The sequence below is a fragment of the Aulonocara stuartgranti genome (assembly GCF_965226115.1).
Source record: "Aulonocara stuartgranti genome assembly, chromosome: 2".
Lineage (NCBI taxonomy): Eukaryota > Metazoa > Chordata > Actinopteri > Cichliformes > Cichlidae > Aulonocara > Aulonocara stuartgranti.
The window spans coordinates 31410535-31427256 of record NC_138940.1 but is presented as its reverse complement, the minus strand read 5'-3'; the positions used below and the strand labels follow the sequence as shown (position 1 = coordinate 31427256).

At 40.6% G+C, this 16722-nt stretch overlaps 3 protein-coding genes across 4 annotated transcripts in view; all 3 read right to left on the bottom strand.

Annotated features, from left to right (window-relative positions):
• Window positions 1-16722, bottom strand: part of LOC309713847 (protocadherin alpha-C2-like) — a 199247-nt gene that overhangs the window by 179472 nt on the left and 3053 nt on the right. The window contains exon 1 of one of the 2 annotated variants that reach the window (XM_082545732.1): window positions 10304-12767. The exons of the other annotated variant lie outside the window; for it this stretch is intronic. Within the exon in view, the coding sequence (XP_082401858.1) occupies window positions 10304-12661 (2358 nt within the window). The 5' untranslated portion in view covers window positions 12662-12767. Of the gene's footprint in view, window positions 1-10303; window positions 12768-16722 lie in introns of those variants that run through there. 2 annotated transcript variants of the gene reach the window in all.
• Window positions 311-8835, bottom strand: LOC309715777 (protocadherin alpha-8-like; the record flags this gene model as incomplete). Its single annotated transcript, XM_082549159.1, has 4 exons — window positions 311-1078; window positions 2447-2599; window positions 3425-3586; window positions 6478-8835. The coding sequence occupies 4 exons, from the start codon at window positions 8833-8835 to the stop codon at window positions 311-313; spliced, it is 3441 nt and encodes a 1146-aa protein (XP_082405285.1).
• On the bottom strand, window positions 12775-16385 carry LOC309715768 (protocadherin alpha-8-like; the record flags this gene model as incomplete). The annotated part of the gene is made up of 2 exons (XM_082549150.1): window positions 13865-16385; window positions 12775-12853 (listed from the first exon to the last, which is right to left on the bottom strand). The coding sequence occupies exons 1-2, from the start codon at window positions 16231-16233 to the stop codon at window positions 12775-12777; spliced, it is 2448 nt and encodes an 815-aa protein (XP_082405276.1). The 5' UTR covers window positions 16234-16385.

Here is a 16722-nt window from a genome sequence, read left to right as displayed (position 1 = left end):
GAATAGTTCGCAAAACTACAAACGATTATTATTATTACTATTATTATTACTATTATTATTATTATTTGTACATGTATGGCTTTCTAGCTTATCAGTGAATGTGATCTAAAAAGAAACAGCAAGAAAACATAGCACATTGAACAGAGTGGCTCGGGAAGCGTACAAACTCCACCCAGCCAGACAAACCCAAACTTTCTTTCTTTGAAGTAATAGCGCGAACCACTGCACCATTATGCTACTTGCTGCCATTATAACTGATATTGTAAAGCAAGCCGATAACGGAAAGGGAAAATGCTTTTACAAAAGGGTGTTAAGGTCTTACCTCTTCAGAAGGACGTCTCCTATCAGGAAGCACGAGAGTATTTGCATGGCTTCCTGGTACTATAGTAGATCCTATACTCATTCTGGGTCCAACTAGCATGTACCGCTTCTCCCCTGATCTGTACTGGATGCTGTGACACAGTGTCCCATCATAATTAGTCTCTGGCAGATATTTAGAAGTATAGTCTGTGGATTTGGAGCACTGCATTGCAATCAGCACGATGATGCTGATGAGAAAAAGTACAGAAACTGCGCCCAAAGATATCATGAGGTAAAATATGACATTACTGTCCTCAACATCTTTTGCTGCACTTTTAACATCAGAAGCTGCAAAAGCCTCTTTGGGCTCCACAAGTTTGACAATCACAGTAGCTGTTGCTGAGAGGGAAACGTTGCCGTTGTCTTTGACCAGTATGAGCAGTTTATGCTCAGCCTCGTCTGTCTCTGTGAATGAGCGAAGTGTTCTGATCTGTCCTGTATAGCGGTCCAAAGCAAAGAGACTGTGGTCAGTAACTTCCTGGAGGGAAAAGAGCAACCAGCCGTTATATCCTATATCAGCGTCATAGGCTCTGACTTTAGTCACCAAGTGTCCTGCGTTGACGTTTCGGGGAATCTCCTCCACACCTTGAGCAGAACCGTTGGAGCTGAGTGGATACAGGATGACTGGAGCGTTGTCGTTCTGATCCAGGATGAAGACGTTGACTGTGACGTTGTTGCTTAGTGACGGAGTTCCAGAATCTGAGGCAACAACTTGGAACTGGAAAGTTTTCAGCGTTTCAAAATCAAAACTGTTCAGCGCAGTAATTTGTCCGCTTTCGGGATGTATATTCACAAAGGATGCTATAACATTGCGGCCAGCTCCCCCCCTGAGTATTTGATAGGATATTGCTGCATTTTCATTGCAGTCTTTATCAAATGCACTGACAGAGAATATTGACGCGCCAGCCGCGTTATTTTCCGTCAAGTATAATTCTAGTGGATTATGTGAGAACTCCGGAATATTATCGTTCACATCTGACACCTGAATGTTGAACTTTTTAAAGGTGGAAAGAGGCGGCTCACCACAGTCTGTAGCTGTTATTGAAATGTCATAATGTGACACAGTTTCCCTATCTAGTGATTCTTTTGTTACTAACGAGTACATGTTTTCTTTAAATGACGGTTTTAATTCAAATGGTACATTTTCTGTTAGATGACATATGACTTTGCTATTTAAACCAGAATCAGCATCTGTAACAGTAATGAGAGCGACCACGGTACCCTGTTTTGAGTCCTCTGGGACTATGCTGGATATTGAAGTCACTTCTATTTCTGGTTTATTGTCATTGACATCTTGAATCTTTATTATAATTCTACAGTCAGTCGTCATCGGCGGCTGACCTTTGTCTGAGGCTTGGACATCTAAATTGTAAACACTGGCTGTCTCATAATCAATTTCTCCGATAACTCGAATTTCTCCCGTGAGTCTGTCTAAAGTAAATAGTCGCAACACACTGGAAGTAATATCACCCCCAAAAGTATACTCGACGTCCCCGTTAATACCCTCGTCTAGATCTGTTGCTTGGACTTTGATTATAGTCTTGTCTAATGGGGCATTTTCTTGCAATGTAACGGAATAAACCTCTTGAGAAAATACTGGTCTGTTATCGTTGTTATCAAGAACCTTTATAGTAAGGCTCAGATTTGCGGATTTTGGCGGCGTCCCCCCATCCATAGCGGTTAAAATCAAGCTATGGTTTGTTTTCCGCTCTCTGTCCAAGTTTCTCTGCAGTACGAGGAAAGGGATTTTATCTTCCCCTCTGTCTCGAATTTCAAGATGAAAATGATCGTTTTGACTGAGTTTATAAATCTGCACCGCATTTACTCCAACATCTCGGTCACGAGCGCCTGGTAACTGAAATCGTGCTCCTGGCAGTGTGGTCTCTGCTATTTCTATTACCTTTTCTTTCTCAGTAAAACTGGGTCTATTGTCGTTAGTATCTATTATTTCAACAGTAACATAGTGGACTTCAAGGGGGTTTTCAACAACAATTTTTAGATCTAATAAACAGGCAACATTTCTATCGCACAGCTGTTCCCTGTCCACATTTTCGTGAACATACAACGCCCCATTGTTCGGGTTTACCTCAAACAGCGTACCCTGGGCTCCAGACACAATACGAAAACGCCTGCTTATCAATGTACCGACATCGAGCCCCAGATCCTTCGCAACATTTCCAATAATAGCTCCCACTTTAACATCCTCTGGAGTCAAATATTTAATCTGAGCTAAAATCACCTGCACACAACAGAAGAGCGCGGCGAAAACCAGAGGATACGGCCAAGTTATCATTCTGCCTCTTTGTCCTTTGGAAAAATCATATGTAATAAAATCCACGCGTATTTTTCCACTTAGTAATCATCCAGTTTTCCTGAGATTTTACTCCAGACATCCGTTTTCGTGAAAAGAAAAATACACAGGCGAAACCCCAAACGTTGATATTCTTTGTGGCCGAGGTGACAACGCACACATTACAAGGGGCTGAGTGGAATTTCGCACTTCCTTATAGTAACACTGACACCCACAGGATCATTCAGCGCTTACATTTAGTAGGAAATGGGGAAAAACAGATTCGACTAAATAGAAACTTTTGTAATTTAATATATTAAAAGTTTTATTCAAATGGCTATCCGTGTGACAAGGGAAAAATATCCTAGGGCATCATCACAAGCACTAACTCTGTAATGTAGTAGTTAAAGAGCTTCAGTGTCCTGTGATAACCGAGCATAGTTAAATACCTTAATAAGAGCTTTTCAGCACCATGGACAGTGGAAAAGTCTTAAAATCACATCAATAACAACAGCGTGCTCGATTCTCTCTTCGATGACCAATAACCACGTCGGTATCGTGGGCAGGAATACAAAATATGTTTAGTGGTAACATTGCTAACACATTTACAATACAAATAGAAGGACATCACTCAAAACTACTAAGATGCCTCACCAATACCACGTGCCAGCACTTCCATTATCTTAAAAAACGACAGGGAGTCGTAAGGATTATCCAATAGGTGAGGCGAAATTAGGCAATTGCATTAAAATAATCATCGTGAATTTATCCTACCTCTTCAGATGGCCGTCTTCTGTCTGGCATCACCAGAGTATTTGTATGGCTTCCTGGTACTATAGTAGATCCTATACTCATTCTGGGTCCAACTAACATGTACTTCCTGTCTCCAGATCTGTACTGGATGCTGTGACACAATGTCCCATCATAATTTGCTTCTTGTAAATATTTAGAAGTATAGTCTGTGGGTTTGGAGCACTGCATTGCAATCAGCACAATGATGCTGACGAGAAAAAGCACAGAAACTGCGCCCAAAGTTATCATCAGATAAAATATGACATTACTGTCCTCATCATCTTTTGCTGTACTTTTAACATCAGAAGCTGCAAAAGCCTCTTTGGGCTCCACAAGTTTGACAATCACAGTAGCTGTTGCTGAGAGAGAAACGTTGCCGTTGTCTTTGACCAGTATGAGCAGTTTATGCTCAGCCTCGTCTGTCTCTGTGAATGAGCGAAGTGTTCTGATCTGTCCTGTATAGCGGTCCAAAGCAAAGAGACTGTGGTCAGTCACTTCCTGGAGTGAAAAGAGCAACCAGCCGTTATATCCTATATCAGCGTCATAGGCTCTGACTTTAGTCACCAAGTGTCCTGCGTTGACGTTTCGGGGAATCTCCTCCACACCTTGAGCAGAACCGTTGGAGCTGAGTGGATACAGGATGACTGGAGCGTTGTCGTTCTGATCCAGGATGAAGACGTTGACTGTGACGTTGTTGCTTAGTGACGGAGTTCCAGAATCTGAGGCAACAACTTGGAACTGGAAAGTTTTCAGCGTTTCAAAATCAAAACTTTTCAGCGTGGAAATGTGTCCGTTATCACTGTTTATACTTAGTAATGACATAATGTCATTTTGGCTCCCCTCTTTCACAATTCGATATGAAATTGCTGCATTGTCACTTAAGTCTTTGTCCACTGCGCTTACGGAGAATATTGATTTCCCAGCAACGTTATTTTCGGACAGGTAAAAGTGTAGTGGATTTATGGGAAAATGTGGTCTGTTGTCATTTACATCTGCTACCTGGATGTTCAAAGTTTTAAAAGTAGATAAAGGGGGCTCTCCACAGTCGGTCGCTTTTATTGTCAATTCATATTGAGATACCTCCTCTCGGTCCAAAAGAACTTTAGTGACAACGGAATAAACGTTCTCTTTATATGATGGTTTTAATTCAAACGGTAAGTCTGAGGTTAGGCTGAGAATAATTTTCCCATTCACACCAGAATCTTTATCTCGCACACTGATGAGTGAAATCATTGTGCCGGGCTTTGAATCCTCAGACACTGTATTTGAAAGCGATGTGATTTCAATTTCTGGCGGATTATCATTGATGTCTTTTATCTTTATAATTAATCTGCACTCACCAGTTAATGGAGGTGTTCCTTTATCTGATGCCTCGATATCCAGTTTATAAACGTCGTTTTCTTCATAGTCCACTATTCCCTTTATTCTTATTTCCCCACTTATTTTATCCAGTTCAAATATATCATAGACTTTTTTCTTGAGTGTTTTTCCAAGGCTGTATACAATTTCACTACTGGAACCTTCATCTGGGTCTGTCGCATTCATTCTAAATATTGAAGTCCCTACTTGAACATTTTCATCTATTTCTATTTGGTAGCTCTCTTGACTAAATGTTGGACGGTTGTCATTTGTGTCAAGAACGATTATAGTAACATTTATGGTGCCTGATCGCGGAGGTTTTCCTCCATCAACTGCAGTGACAGTTAACGTGTATTTGTTGATTTTTTCTCTGTCCAACGATTTCTTCAGCACCAAAAATGGTATTATATCCTCATCGCTCTGTCGGATTGTTACTTCAAAATTTTCGTTTGAGGTTAAAGTATATGTACGAATTGCGTTAATTCCAGAATCGGGGTCCCGAGCAGTGTGCAGCTGAAATCGTCTTCCTGCCATGGTTTGTTCAAAAATTTCAAACCTCTGTTCTTTTTCGGGGAAAACAGGGGAGTGATCGTTAATATCAATAATTTCTACAACTACGTAGTGTATTTCCAAAGGGTTTTCTGCTATAATTTTTAGCTCCATTATGCATGCCCCACTGCCCAGGCAAAGCTCCTCTCTGTCGATTTTCTTAAACAAATATAGATCCCCGTTGTCCTGGTTTACATCAAAAAACGCATCCTTGGATTCAGACACAACACGGAACCGCCGGCTGGTCAAAGAGCTGATATCAAGACCGAGATCCTTTGCAACATTTCCGACAACAGTTCCATCTTTCACCTCTTCTGCAACAGAGTATCTTATTTCTGCCGAAGCCTCTTTCCCGAAAAACAGCAGCAAAGCTACATGGAGAATAAACCAGACCCCATTCCTTCCACGACTTCGTTTTTCGTTCTCCATTGTAATCAAACAAAAGATTTAAAAACAATGTTTGGACTACCTAGCTCATTGCCTGTTGTAATATAATGTATAAAGCGCGATTTGGAAAGATTGCGAGCTCGAGTCAAGCGTCTTCTCTGCTTATAGCAGTGGCAAACAAAAGCTTTGTGAGAGGATGGGTAAAGTGGTCTCCAGTTTGTCAATGTAATACTGACACCCAGAGGTTACTGGAGAAGTATATAGTCATAAATTACAGTGTTTAAAAAGAAACCGTTATTCCAACAATTAAATACGTTATCAGGGGGTTAAAATTTTGTTCCATATGTTGATTATCTCAGAAGATGTTATTTAACCCGCTTCTGAAGAAAGAAGATCAGCCCGGACCAACACTGTTCAGCAGCATATATTTGATTTAAGAAAAGTGCCGTTCAGCAAAGTAGCATGCAACATGTCTGGTAACGTGCAATTCCACCGGTTTTTCATGAGAATCGACCGCATTACCTAGACCCATATTTGATTCAGTAGAAGCATTATGAATCACCATTTATCATAACCAAAATGTCAATGAAACTAACTTTAGTGTTAGCACTGTAGTCTTTAGCTATGATACTTTAGAATTGTGATTTCAAAAAAGAAAAGAAAATTTAGATGATATAAAAAGTCAAATTGATGGAAAAGAATGCACAAAAACATGTGACATCACACTTTAAAGCTCTTACCTCTTCAGAAGGACGTCTCCTATCAGGAAGCACAAGAGTATTTGCGTGACTTCCAGGTACTATAGTAGATCCTATACTCATTCTGGGTCCAACTAGCATGTACCGCTTCTCTCCTGATCTGTACTGGATGCTGTGACACAGTGTCCCATCATAATTAGTCTCTGGCAGATATTTAGAAGTATAGTCTGTGGATTTGGAGCACTGCATTGCAATCAGAACGATGATGCTGACGAGAAAAAGCACAGAAACTGCGCCCAAAGTTATCATGAGGTAAAATATGACATTACTATCCTCATCATCTTTTGCTGTACTTTTAACATCAGAAGCTGCAAAAGCCTCTTTGGGCTCCACAAGTTTGACAATCACAGTAGCTGTTGCTGAGAGAGAAACGTTGCCGTTGTCTTTGACCAGTATGAGCAGTTTGTGCTCAGCCTCGTCTGTCTCTGTGAATGAGCGAAGTGTTCTGATCTGTCCTGTATAGCGGTCCAAAGCAAAGAGACTGTGGTCAGTCACTTCTTGGAGTGAAAAGAGCAACCAGCCGTTATATCCTATATCAGCGTCATAGGCTCTGACTTTAGTCACCAAGTGTCCTGCGTTGACGTTTCGGGGAATATCCTGCACACCTTGAGCAGAACCATTGGAGCTGAGTGGATACAGGATGACTGGAGCATTGTCGTTCTGATCCAGGATGAAGACGTTGACTGTGACATTGTTGCTTAGTGACGGAGTTCCAGAATCTGAGGCAACAACTTGGAACTGGAAAGTTTTCAGTGTTTCAAAGTCAAAACTTTTCAGCGCAGTGATTTGTCCATTATCCGAATTAATATTTAAAAATACTGCGTTTTTCTGTTGACTGCTTTCCTCTCTGATTATACGATAAGTTAAAGCCGCGTTTTCATTCAAATCTTTATCTGAGGCAGAAACTGAAAATATTGGCTTCCCAGGCTCGTTATTTTCTACCAGGTAAAGTTCAACTGGATTCTGTGCAAATTGCGGCGCATGATCATTCACGTCTGACACATCAATACTCAAAGTTCTGGATGTGGACAGAGGAGGCACGCCACAGTCTGTAGCTGTTATTGTGACGTCGTAATGGGAAACTGATTCTCGGTCTAATTTATGTTTAATAACTAAAGAGTACATGTTATCTTGAAATGACGGTTTTAAATCGAATGGCACATTGTCTGAAAGACTACATATTACTTTACCGTTTAAACCCGCGTCTTGGTCTGTAATACTGATCAAAGCCACCACAGTCCCAGGTTTAGAGTCTTCTGATACAATCTTTGACAAAGATGTCACCTCTATCTCAGGTTTATTATCATTTACGTCCAATACATTGATAATCACCCTGCAGTTAGTGCTCATCGGAGGTTGTCCTTTGTCAGTGGCGTGGACGTCCAACTTGTATACCTCCATATTCTCAAAGTCAATTCCGCCTTTCACTCGAATTTCACCAGTGTCCTTATCTAGGCTAAATGTATCATACAATTTAGTGTTAAGTTCGCCACCAAAAAAGTATTCAATCTTTCCGTTTACACCCTCGTCCAGATCAGTTGCATTTACCGTAGTTACACTAGTATCCCTATCAACATTTTCCGGTATTGTAACTGAATATAATTCTTGGTTAAATGTAGGGTGATTATCATTTGAATCGAGGACTATGACTGTGACATTAAGAGTCCCCGTTCTCGGTGGATTTCCGCCATCAACTGCTGTCAGTATCAGTTTGTGTGCATTCTCCTTTTCCCGATCCAGAGACTTCTGTAAAACTAAAAATGGTATCTTGTCCTCTCCCATCTCTCTAATTTGTAAACTAAAATGATCGTTATGGTTTAATTTGTACATACGTACAGTATTAGTAACAACATCTGGGTCCCGTGCGGCTGGCAACTGGAAACGTTTTCCTTGAAGAGTGGATTCAGGAATTTCTACTATTTTTTCTTCATCAGTGAAGCTGGGCGAATTATCATTTACATCTATGATTTCCACTCCTACATAATGTATTTCCATGGGGTTCTCAGCTACCAGTTTTAGGTTTTTAATACATGGATGTATTCTTTCGCACAGCTCCTCTCGGTCGATATTTCCGTGAACATACAGAACGCCATTGTTCGAATTTACTTCAAACTGAGCATCTTCAGCTCCAGAAACAATACGAAACCGTCGTTCCTCCAGTGAACTGATATCCAGTCCCAGATCCTTTGCCACATTCCCAACAACACTTCCTACCTTTACTTCCTCTTGAATCGAATATTTTATCTGAGCTGATACCCGCTCCACACAGCTGAGCATCAGATAAAAGCTGATAGCAAGCCACCAGCACTGCGTTCCTCGTCTTTGTCCTCCTGCCTCCATCGTGTTAGATAACAAATACTGTATCTACCCACAGGTATTTATCGTTAAGAAGCTAGAATAAATCACAAAATATCCCGTCTGTAATGCTTCCCATTTTCCCTTGTATTCATGGAAAAATCACGGCTACCCTTGTTTCTCTGGACGATACCGTCTCCTCTCTGGCAACCAGAACAAAACCTCTATGGAAGGGGCAGGGCCACTATTGTAACATATTAGTTTGATGCAGATATGACACTGACACCTTGTGGACTGAACATCTTGTTACTCATTGTTGAAGCAATCAGCTACATGTGTTACACAAATATGTTTCCAACATGTAGTCTGCTCACTAAAAATTAACAGTCTTTCTTACTGAACATTTTTTTTGTTTGCTGTTTCTTTGTTATTTGTACAGCAATATGTTCAAATGATGGAGTACTTTTGCAGTTTCTGAAGCCCTTTTTGTTTATGGTAAATGGTAAATGGCCTGTATTTGTATAGCGCTTTACTAGTCCCTAAGGGCCCCAAAGCGCTTTACACAACCTGTCATCCACCCATTCACACACACATTCACGCACTGGTGATGGCAAGCTACATTGTAGCCACATCCGCCCTGGGGCGCACTGACAGAGGCGAGGCTGCCGGACACTGGCGCCACCGGACCCTCTGACCACCACCAGTAGGCAACGAGTAAAGTGTCTTGCCCAAAGACACAACGACCGAGACTGTCCAAGCCGGGGCTCGAACCGGCAACCTTCCGATTACAAGGCAAACTCCCAACTCTTGAGCCACGATCATCTTAGTATTTTTGTGACATTTAGTAAACAGACTAATATATCATGCAGGGCTAACTGCAACAGAGAACTCTATTTGTTATTGTGGCATTATTGTTTAGTAACGCAGTAGTTGCCAAATGCGCACTCTGTTTCCTTAACAAAAATGTGACTTAGAAAAAATTACACTCAGACTGGATGAAAATAAAAGATAGAATGACTCAAGTAAATGTAAGGGCTGTGTTAATCACTTTCACAGTGCAAATGAATAAATGTGAAACCATCAGATTTGAACTTGAACACCACCACTAGCTGACTAAACGTGATCTCTTATCAGAACCACGGACAGCGCTTGAGAATACCGCTGTTTCCCCCATAGTTTCCCGATATATTGGTCATCTTTCTTATTTATTGTGGGTTTTTTATGAAGCAATTTCCGCCTTATTAGCAATTTATGTTCCAAAAATTTGTGCCACTAGTTATGATAATGGGTAGCCTCGCGAGACAACTTTTAGAGGTAGCAACTAAAAAACTTTATAATTCAGTTACAAAAAATAAAAATACAAATCAAAAACCTTGAGCACATTTCTTCCATGTTCTAAACACTAATCATATTATATGTTTAAAAGGAAAAATGATTCTGGTAGAAAGAATTTTCATCTTTATAATCTTTGCAAGCAAAAAGACCTTCAATTTAAATCAAGATATGTTCTTACCTCTTGAGAAGGACGCCTCCTGTCAGGGAGTACGAGAGTATTTGCGTGACTTCCAGGTACTATAGTAGATCCTATACTCATTCTGGGTCCAACTAGCATGTACCGCTTCTCTCCTGATCTGTACTGGATGCTGTGACACAGTGTCCCATCATAATTAGTCTCTGGCAAATATTTAGAAGTATAGTCTGTGGATTTGGAGCACTGCATTGCAATCAGCACGATGATGCTGACGAGAAAAAGCACAGAAACTGCGCCCAAAGTTATCATCAGATAAAATATGACATTACTGTCCTCATCATCTTTTGCTGCACTTTTAACATCAGAAGCTGCAAAAGCCTCTTTGGGCTCCACAAGCTTGACAATCACAGTAGCTGTTGCTGAGAGAGAAACGTTGCCGTTGTCTTTGACTAGTATGAGCAAGTTTTGCTCAGCCTCGTCTGTCTCTGTGAATGAGCGAAGTGTTCTGATCTGTCCTGTGTAGCGGTCCAAAGCAAAGAGACTGTGGTCAGTTACTTCCTGGAGTGAAAAGAGCAACCAGCCGTTATATCCTATATCAGCGTCATAGGCTCTGACTTTAGTCACCAAGTGTCCTGCGTTGACGTTTCGGGGAATCTCCTCCACACCTTGAGCAGAACCGTTGGAGCTGAGTGGGTACAGGATGACTGGAGCGTTGTCGTTCTGATCCAGGATGAAGACGTTGACTGTGACATTGTTGCTTAGTGACGGAGTTCCAGAATCTGAGGCAACGACTTGGAACTGGAAAGTTTTCAGCGTTTCAAAATCAAAACTTTTAAGGGCAGTGATTTGTCCATTTTCTGAATTAATATTTAAAAATGCTGCGTTTTTCTGTTGACTGCTTTCCTCTCTGATTATACGATAAGTTAAAGCCGCGTTTTCATTCAAATCTTTATCTGAGGCAGAAACTGAAAATATCGGCTTTCCAGGCTCGTTATTTTCTACCAGGTAAAGTTCAACTGGATTCTGTGCAAATTGTGGCGCATTATCATTCACGTCTGACACATCAATACTCAAAGTTCTGGATGTAGACAGAGGAGGCACGCCACAGTCTGTAGCTGTTATCGTGACGTCGTAATGGGAAACTGATTCTCGGTCTAATTTATGTTTAATAACTAAGGAGTACATGTTGTCTTGAAATGACGGTTTTAAATCAAATGGGATATTGTCTGAAAGACTACATATTACTTTACCGTTTAAACCCGCGTCTTGGTCTGTAATACTGATCAAAGCCACCACAGTCCCAGGTTTGGAATCTTCTGATACAATCTTTGACAAAGATGTTACCTCTATTTCAGGTTTATTATCATTTACGTCCAAGACACTGATGATTACTGTGCAATCCGCACTCATCGGAGGTTGTCCTTTGTCCGTGGCGTGGACGTCCAACTTAAAAATATCAGTTTTCTCAAAGTCAATTTCCCCATTGATTCGAAGCTCACCAGTGTCCTTATCCATATTAAAAATCTCATATAAATTACCCTTAAGTTCTTCACCAAAAAAGTATTCAATTTGTCCATTTAGTCCCTCATCCAGGTCAGTCGCATTTAGCTTAATTACAAACACACCCGCATCTGTATTCTCACGTACTGTAGCGTAATAAACTTCTTGACTAAATGTAGGGTGGTTATCATTCGAATCGAGGACTATGACTGTGACATTAACAGTCCCTGATCTCGGTGGATTTCCGCCGTCAATTGCTGTTAGTATCAGTTTGTGTTCACTTTCCTTTTCCCGATCCAGAGACTTTTGTAAAACTAAAAATGGTACCTTGTCCTCTCCTCTCTCTCGAATTTGTAAACTAAAATGATCGTTATGGTTTAATTTGTACATACGCACAGTATTAGTAACAACATCTGGATCATGCGCAGTTGGCAATTGAAACCGTCTGCCTGTTATAGTGGATTCAGACATTTCCAATATTTTTTCATATTCTTGAAAACTGGGGGAATTATCATTTACATCCATGATTTCCACGCCCACATGATGTATTTCCATAGGGTTCTCAGCTACCAATTTTAGGTTTTTGATACATGGATGTATTCTTTCGCACAGCTCCTCTCGGTCGATATTTCCGTGAACATACAGCGCGCCATTGTTCGGATTTACTTCAAACTGAGCATCTTCAGCTCCAGAAACAATACGAAACCGTCGTTTCTCCAGTGAACTGATATCCAGTCCCAGATCCTTTGCCACATTCCCAACAACACTTCCTACCTTTACTTCCTCTGGAACTGAATATTTTATTTGAGCTGATACCCGCTCCACACAGCTGAGCATCAGAGAAAAGCTGATAGCAACCCACCAACACTGCGTTCCTCGTCTTTGTCCTCCTGCCTCCATCGTTGTCGTTTAGATAATAAATACTGTATCCACTCAGAGGTGTTTACCGTAAAGGAAGTAGCCTAAATCAACACTTCTTCCCATATTCCCTTGTATTCATGGAAAAATCACGGTTACACTTGTTTCTGTCTGAGGTATCGTCTCCTCTCTGCCAACCAGAACAAAACCTCTGTGGAAGGGGCAGGGCCAGAGCTAAAACATATTAGTTTGATGCAGATATGACACTGACACCTTGTGGACTGAACATCTTGTGACTCATTGTTAGAGCAAACATCTACATGTAATATACAAGTATGTTTCCAAATGTGTCCCAGTCACTATTAAAACAAGTCTAAAAATGTTTTCTTAAGAATTTTTTGTACCGTGATGGATTTAATTTGTCACATATTTCAGAGTCTCAGGAATAAAATTTCATGTATTTTTGCGTCATATGATGATCAGCTGATAGACGCGTACAGTATATCATAATGACTAATTGCAACAGGGAATTCTGATATTTGTCAGTATTACATTAATGCTGTGTAATGATGCAGGATTAGCCAAACGCACAAGTGATTCTGATAAAACTGCGCGCAGACTGGATGAAAAATAATCGAGGACACAGCACACGCGAGTTTCAGGCTTGTACTGCTAAGTTTCACGTTTCAGATGAATTAACAGGATCCCATTCGAACAGTGGATAGGTATATTACTATTTCCACGACGCAGTAATATGTAACACAATTAGTGATTTCTAATAAGTGTGATAGAAAACATAGGATTGGCGCTAAATACAAAAAGGTCTGAAACGAAAAACAGATTTGAACTTGAAGACCACGAGTTTATGTCTGAAGGTCACCTGTCCATGGACAACGCTAATGAATATGCATGTGTTTTGCCACAGTTTCCCAATCTGAGTGGCGTGACCTTCTTTATTTAGTTACTTATCTTTTCTAAACTATTCTTTCCCTATGCATACGTGGATATCCCAGCAATTAGTGCAGTGTCAAAAGACTACAGAATATAATGGGCAGTCTTTCAAAATGATGGTGATAACAACTAAAATACTGTTTGAAAATAAAGTGTGTAAAACAAAAAGAAGAGAGGAATGAAATAAAACGATTAAAAACCTTAAATACATTTCCATCTGTTTCAAAAGTTAATGATACATCGTAAAGGAAACTTCGTCTTGACAACCAAAATAACCTTGATTTAAAATCGCACAATGGACCTACCTCCTCAGAAGGACGTCTCCTGTCAGGGAGTACGAGAGTATTTGCGTGACTTCCAGGTACTATAGTAGATCCTATACTCATTCTGGGTCCAACGAGCATGTACCGCTTCTCTCCTGATCTGTACTGGATGCTGTGACACAGTGTCCCATCATAATTAGTCTCTGGCAGATATTTGGAAGTATAGTCTGTGGATTTGGAGCACTGCATTGCAATCAGCACTACGATGCTGACGAGAAAAAGCACAGAAACTGCGCCCAAAGTTATCATGAGGTAAAATATGACATTACTGTCCTCATCATCTTTTGCTGTACTTTTAACATCAGAAGCTGCAAAAGCCTCTTTGGGCTCCACAAGTTTGACAATCACAGTAGCTGTTGCTGAGAGAGAAACGTTGCCGTTGTCTTTGACCAGTATGAGCAGTTTATGCTCAGCCTCGTCTGTCTCTGTGAATGAGCGAAGTGTTCTGATCTGTCCTGTATAGCGGTCCAAAGCAAAGAGACTGTGGTCAGTTACTTCCTGCAGTGAAAAGAGCAACCAGCCGTTATATCCTATATCAGCGTCATAGGCTCTGACTTTAGTCACCAAGTGTCCTGCGTTGACGTTTCGTGGAATCTCCTCCACACCTTGAGCAGAGCCGTTGGAGCTGAGTGGATACAGGATGACTGGAGCGTTGTCGTTCTGATCCAGGATGAAGACGTTGACTGTGACGTTGTTGCTTAGTGACGGAGTTCCAGAATCTGAGGCAACAACTTGGAACTGGAAAGTTTTCAGCTTTTCAAAATCAAAACTTTTAAGGGCAGTGATTTGTCCATTATCCGAATTAATATTTAAAAATACTGCGTTTTTCTGTTGACTGCTTTCCTCTCTGATTATACGATAAGTTAAAGCCGCGTTTTTATTCAAATCTTTATCTGAGGCAGAAACTGAAAATATCGGCTTTCCAGGCTCGTTATTTTCTACCAGGTAAAGTTCAACTGGATTCTGTGCAAATTGTGGCGCATTATCATTCACGTCTGACACATCAATACTCAAAGTTCTGGATGTAGACAGAGGAGGCACGCCACAGTCGGTTGCTGTTATCGTGACGTCGTAATGGGAAACTGATTCTCGGTCTAATTTATGTTTAATAACTAAAGAGTACATGTTATCTTGAAATGACGGTTTTAAATCGAATGGCACATTGTCTGAAAGACTACATATTACTTTACCGTTAAAACCCGCGTCTTGGTCTGTAATACTGATCAAAGCCACCACAGTCCCAGGTTTGGAATCTTCTGATACAATCTTTGACAAAGATGTTACCTCTATCTCAGGTTTATTATCATTTACGTCAAGCACCTTGATAATCACCCTGCAGTCGGTACTCATCGGAGGTTGTCCTTTGTCTGTGGCGTGTACATCTAGTTTATAAACATCCACCGTCTCAAAGTCAATGTTTCCTTTTACTCGAATTTCACCAGTGTTTTTATCTAAGCTAAACAGTTCATAAATCTTTCGGTCAAGTTGACCACCGAAAACGTACTCTATTTCTCCGTTTGAACTTTCGTCCAAATCAGTTGCATTTACGGTAATTACACATGTATTCACCTCTACATTTTCGTGTATTGTTACTGAATACACTTCTTGACTAAATGTAGGGTTATTGTCATTTGAATCCAGGACTATGACTGTGACATTAAGAGTCCCTGATCTCGGTGGATTTCCTCCGTCAATTGCTGTCAGGATCAGTTTGTGTTTATTTTCCTTTTCTCGATCCAAAGCCTTTTGTAAAACTAAGAATGGTATCTTGTCCTCTCCCCTCTCTCGAATTTGTAAACTAAAATGATCGTTATTGATCAATTTGTACATCCGTACTGTATTAGTAACAACATCTGGATCATGTGCAGCTGGCAACTGAAATCGTTTACCTGGGAAAGTAGACTCTGAAATCTCCAGTATGCTTTCTTCCTCTTGAAAGCTGGGTGAATTATCATTTACGTCTATGATTTCCACTCCTACATAATGTACTTCCATGGGATTCTCAGCTACCATTTTTAGGTTTATGAGACAAGGAGAAATGCTTTTGCATAGCTCTTCTCTGTCAATGTTCTCTTGAACAGAGAGGACGCCATTTCTCGGATTTACTAGAAATTGATTATTTTCAGCCCCAGAGACAATACGAAACTGTCTTTCCTCTAGTGAACTGATGTCCAGTCCCAGATCTTTTGCCACATTCCCAACAACACTTCCTACCGTTACTTCCTCTGGAACTGAATATTTTATCTGAGCTGTAACCCGCTCCACACAGCTGAGCATCAGAGAAAAGCTGAGAGCAAACCACCAGCACTGCGTTCCTCGTCTTTGTCCTCCTGGCTCCATCGTTTCGCTTTATGTTTCCAATTATATACCCGCTTAAAAGTCCTTTGAGCAAAGGAAGTAGTTTAAATAACAAAATATCCAGTGCGAAATGTGTTGCAGATTCCAAACAAACCGATGTATTAATCACGGCTACACTTGTTTCTGTGGAAGGTACCGTCTCCTCTCTGTCGACCAGAACAAAAACTGTATAGAAGGGGCAGGGCCAGCACTAAAATATACCAGTGTGATGCTGATATGACACTGACACCTTGTGGACTGAACATATGAGTATATGTTGATAAACAAAACTACCACATAAACTGCAACATCAGCCCGTCTGCAAGTTGTCGCTTCGTGTCTAGAAAATTGTTCTAATTTTTGCTAGTAACGTATGTGTTTCAAAGTAATACATCCGAATAAAAATTTACTTCTACGAATTAAAGGCAGCAAATTTTCAGTTTTTTTCAAAAGAGTATGTTGATCAGTTAACCCACTTCAAGGCTGTCATAT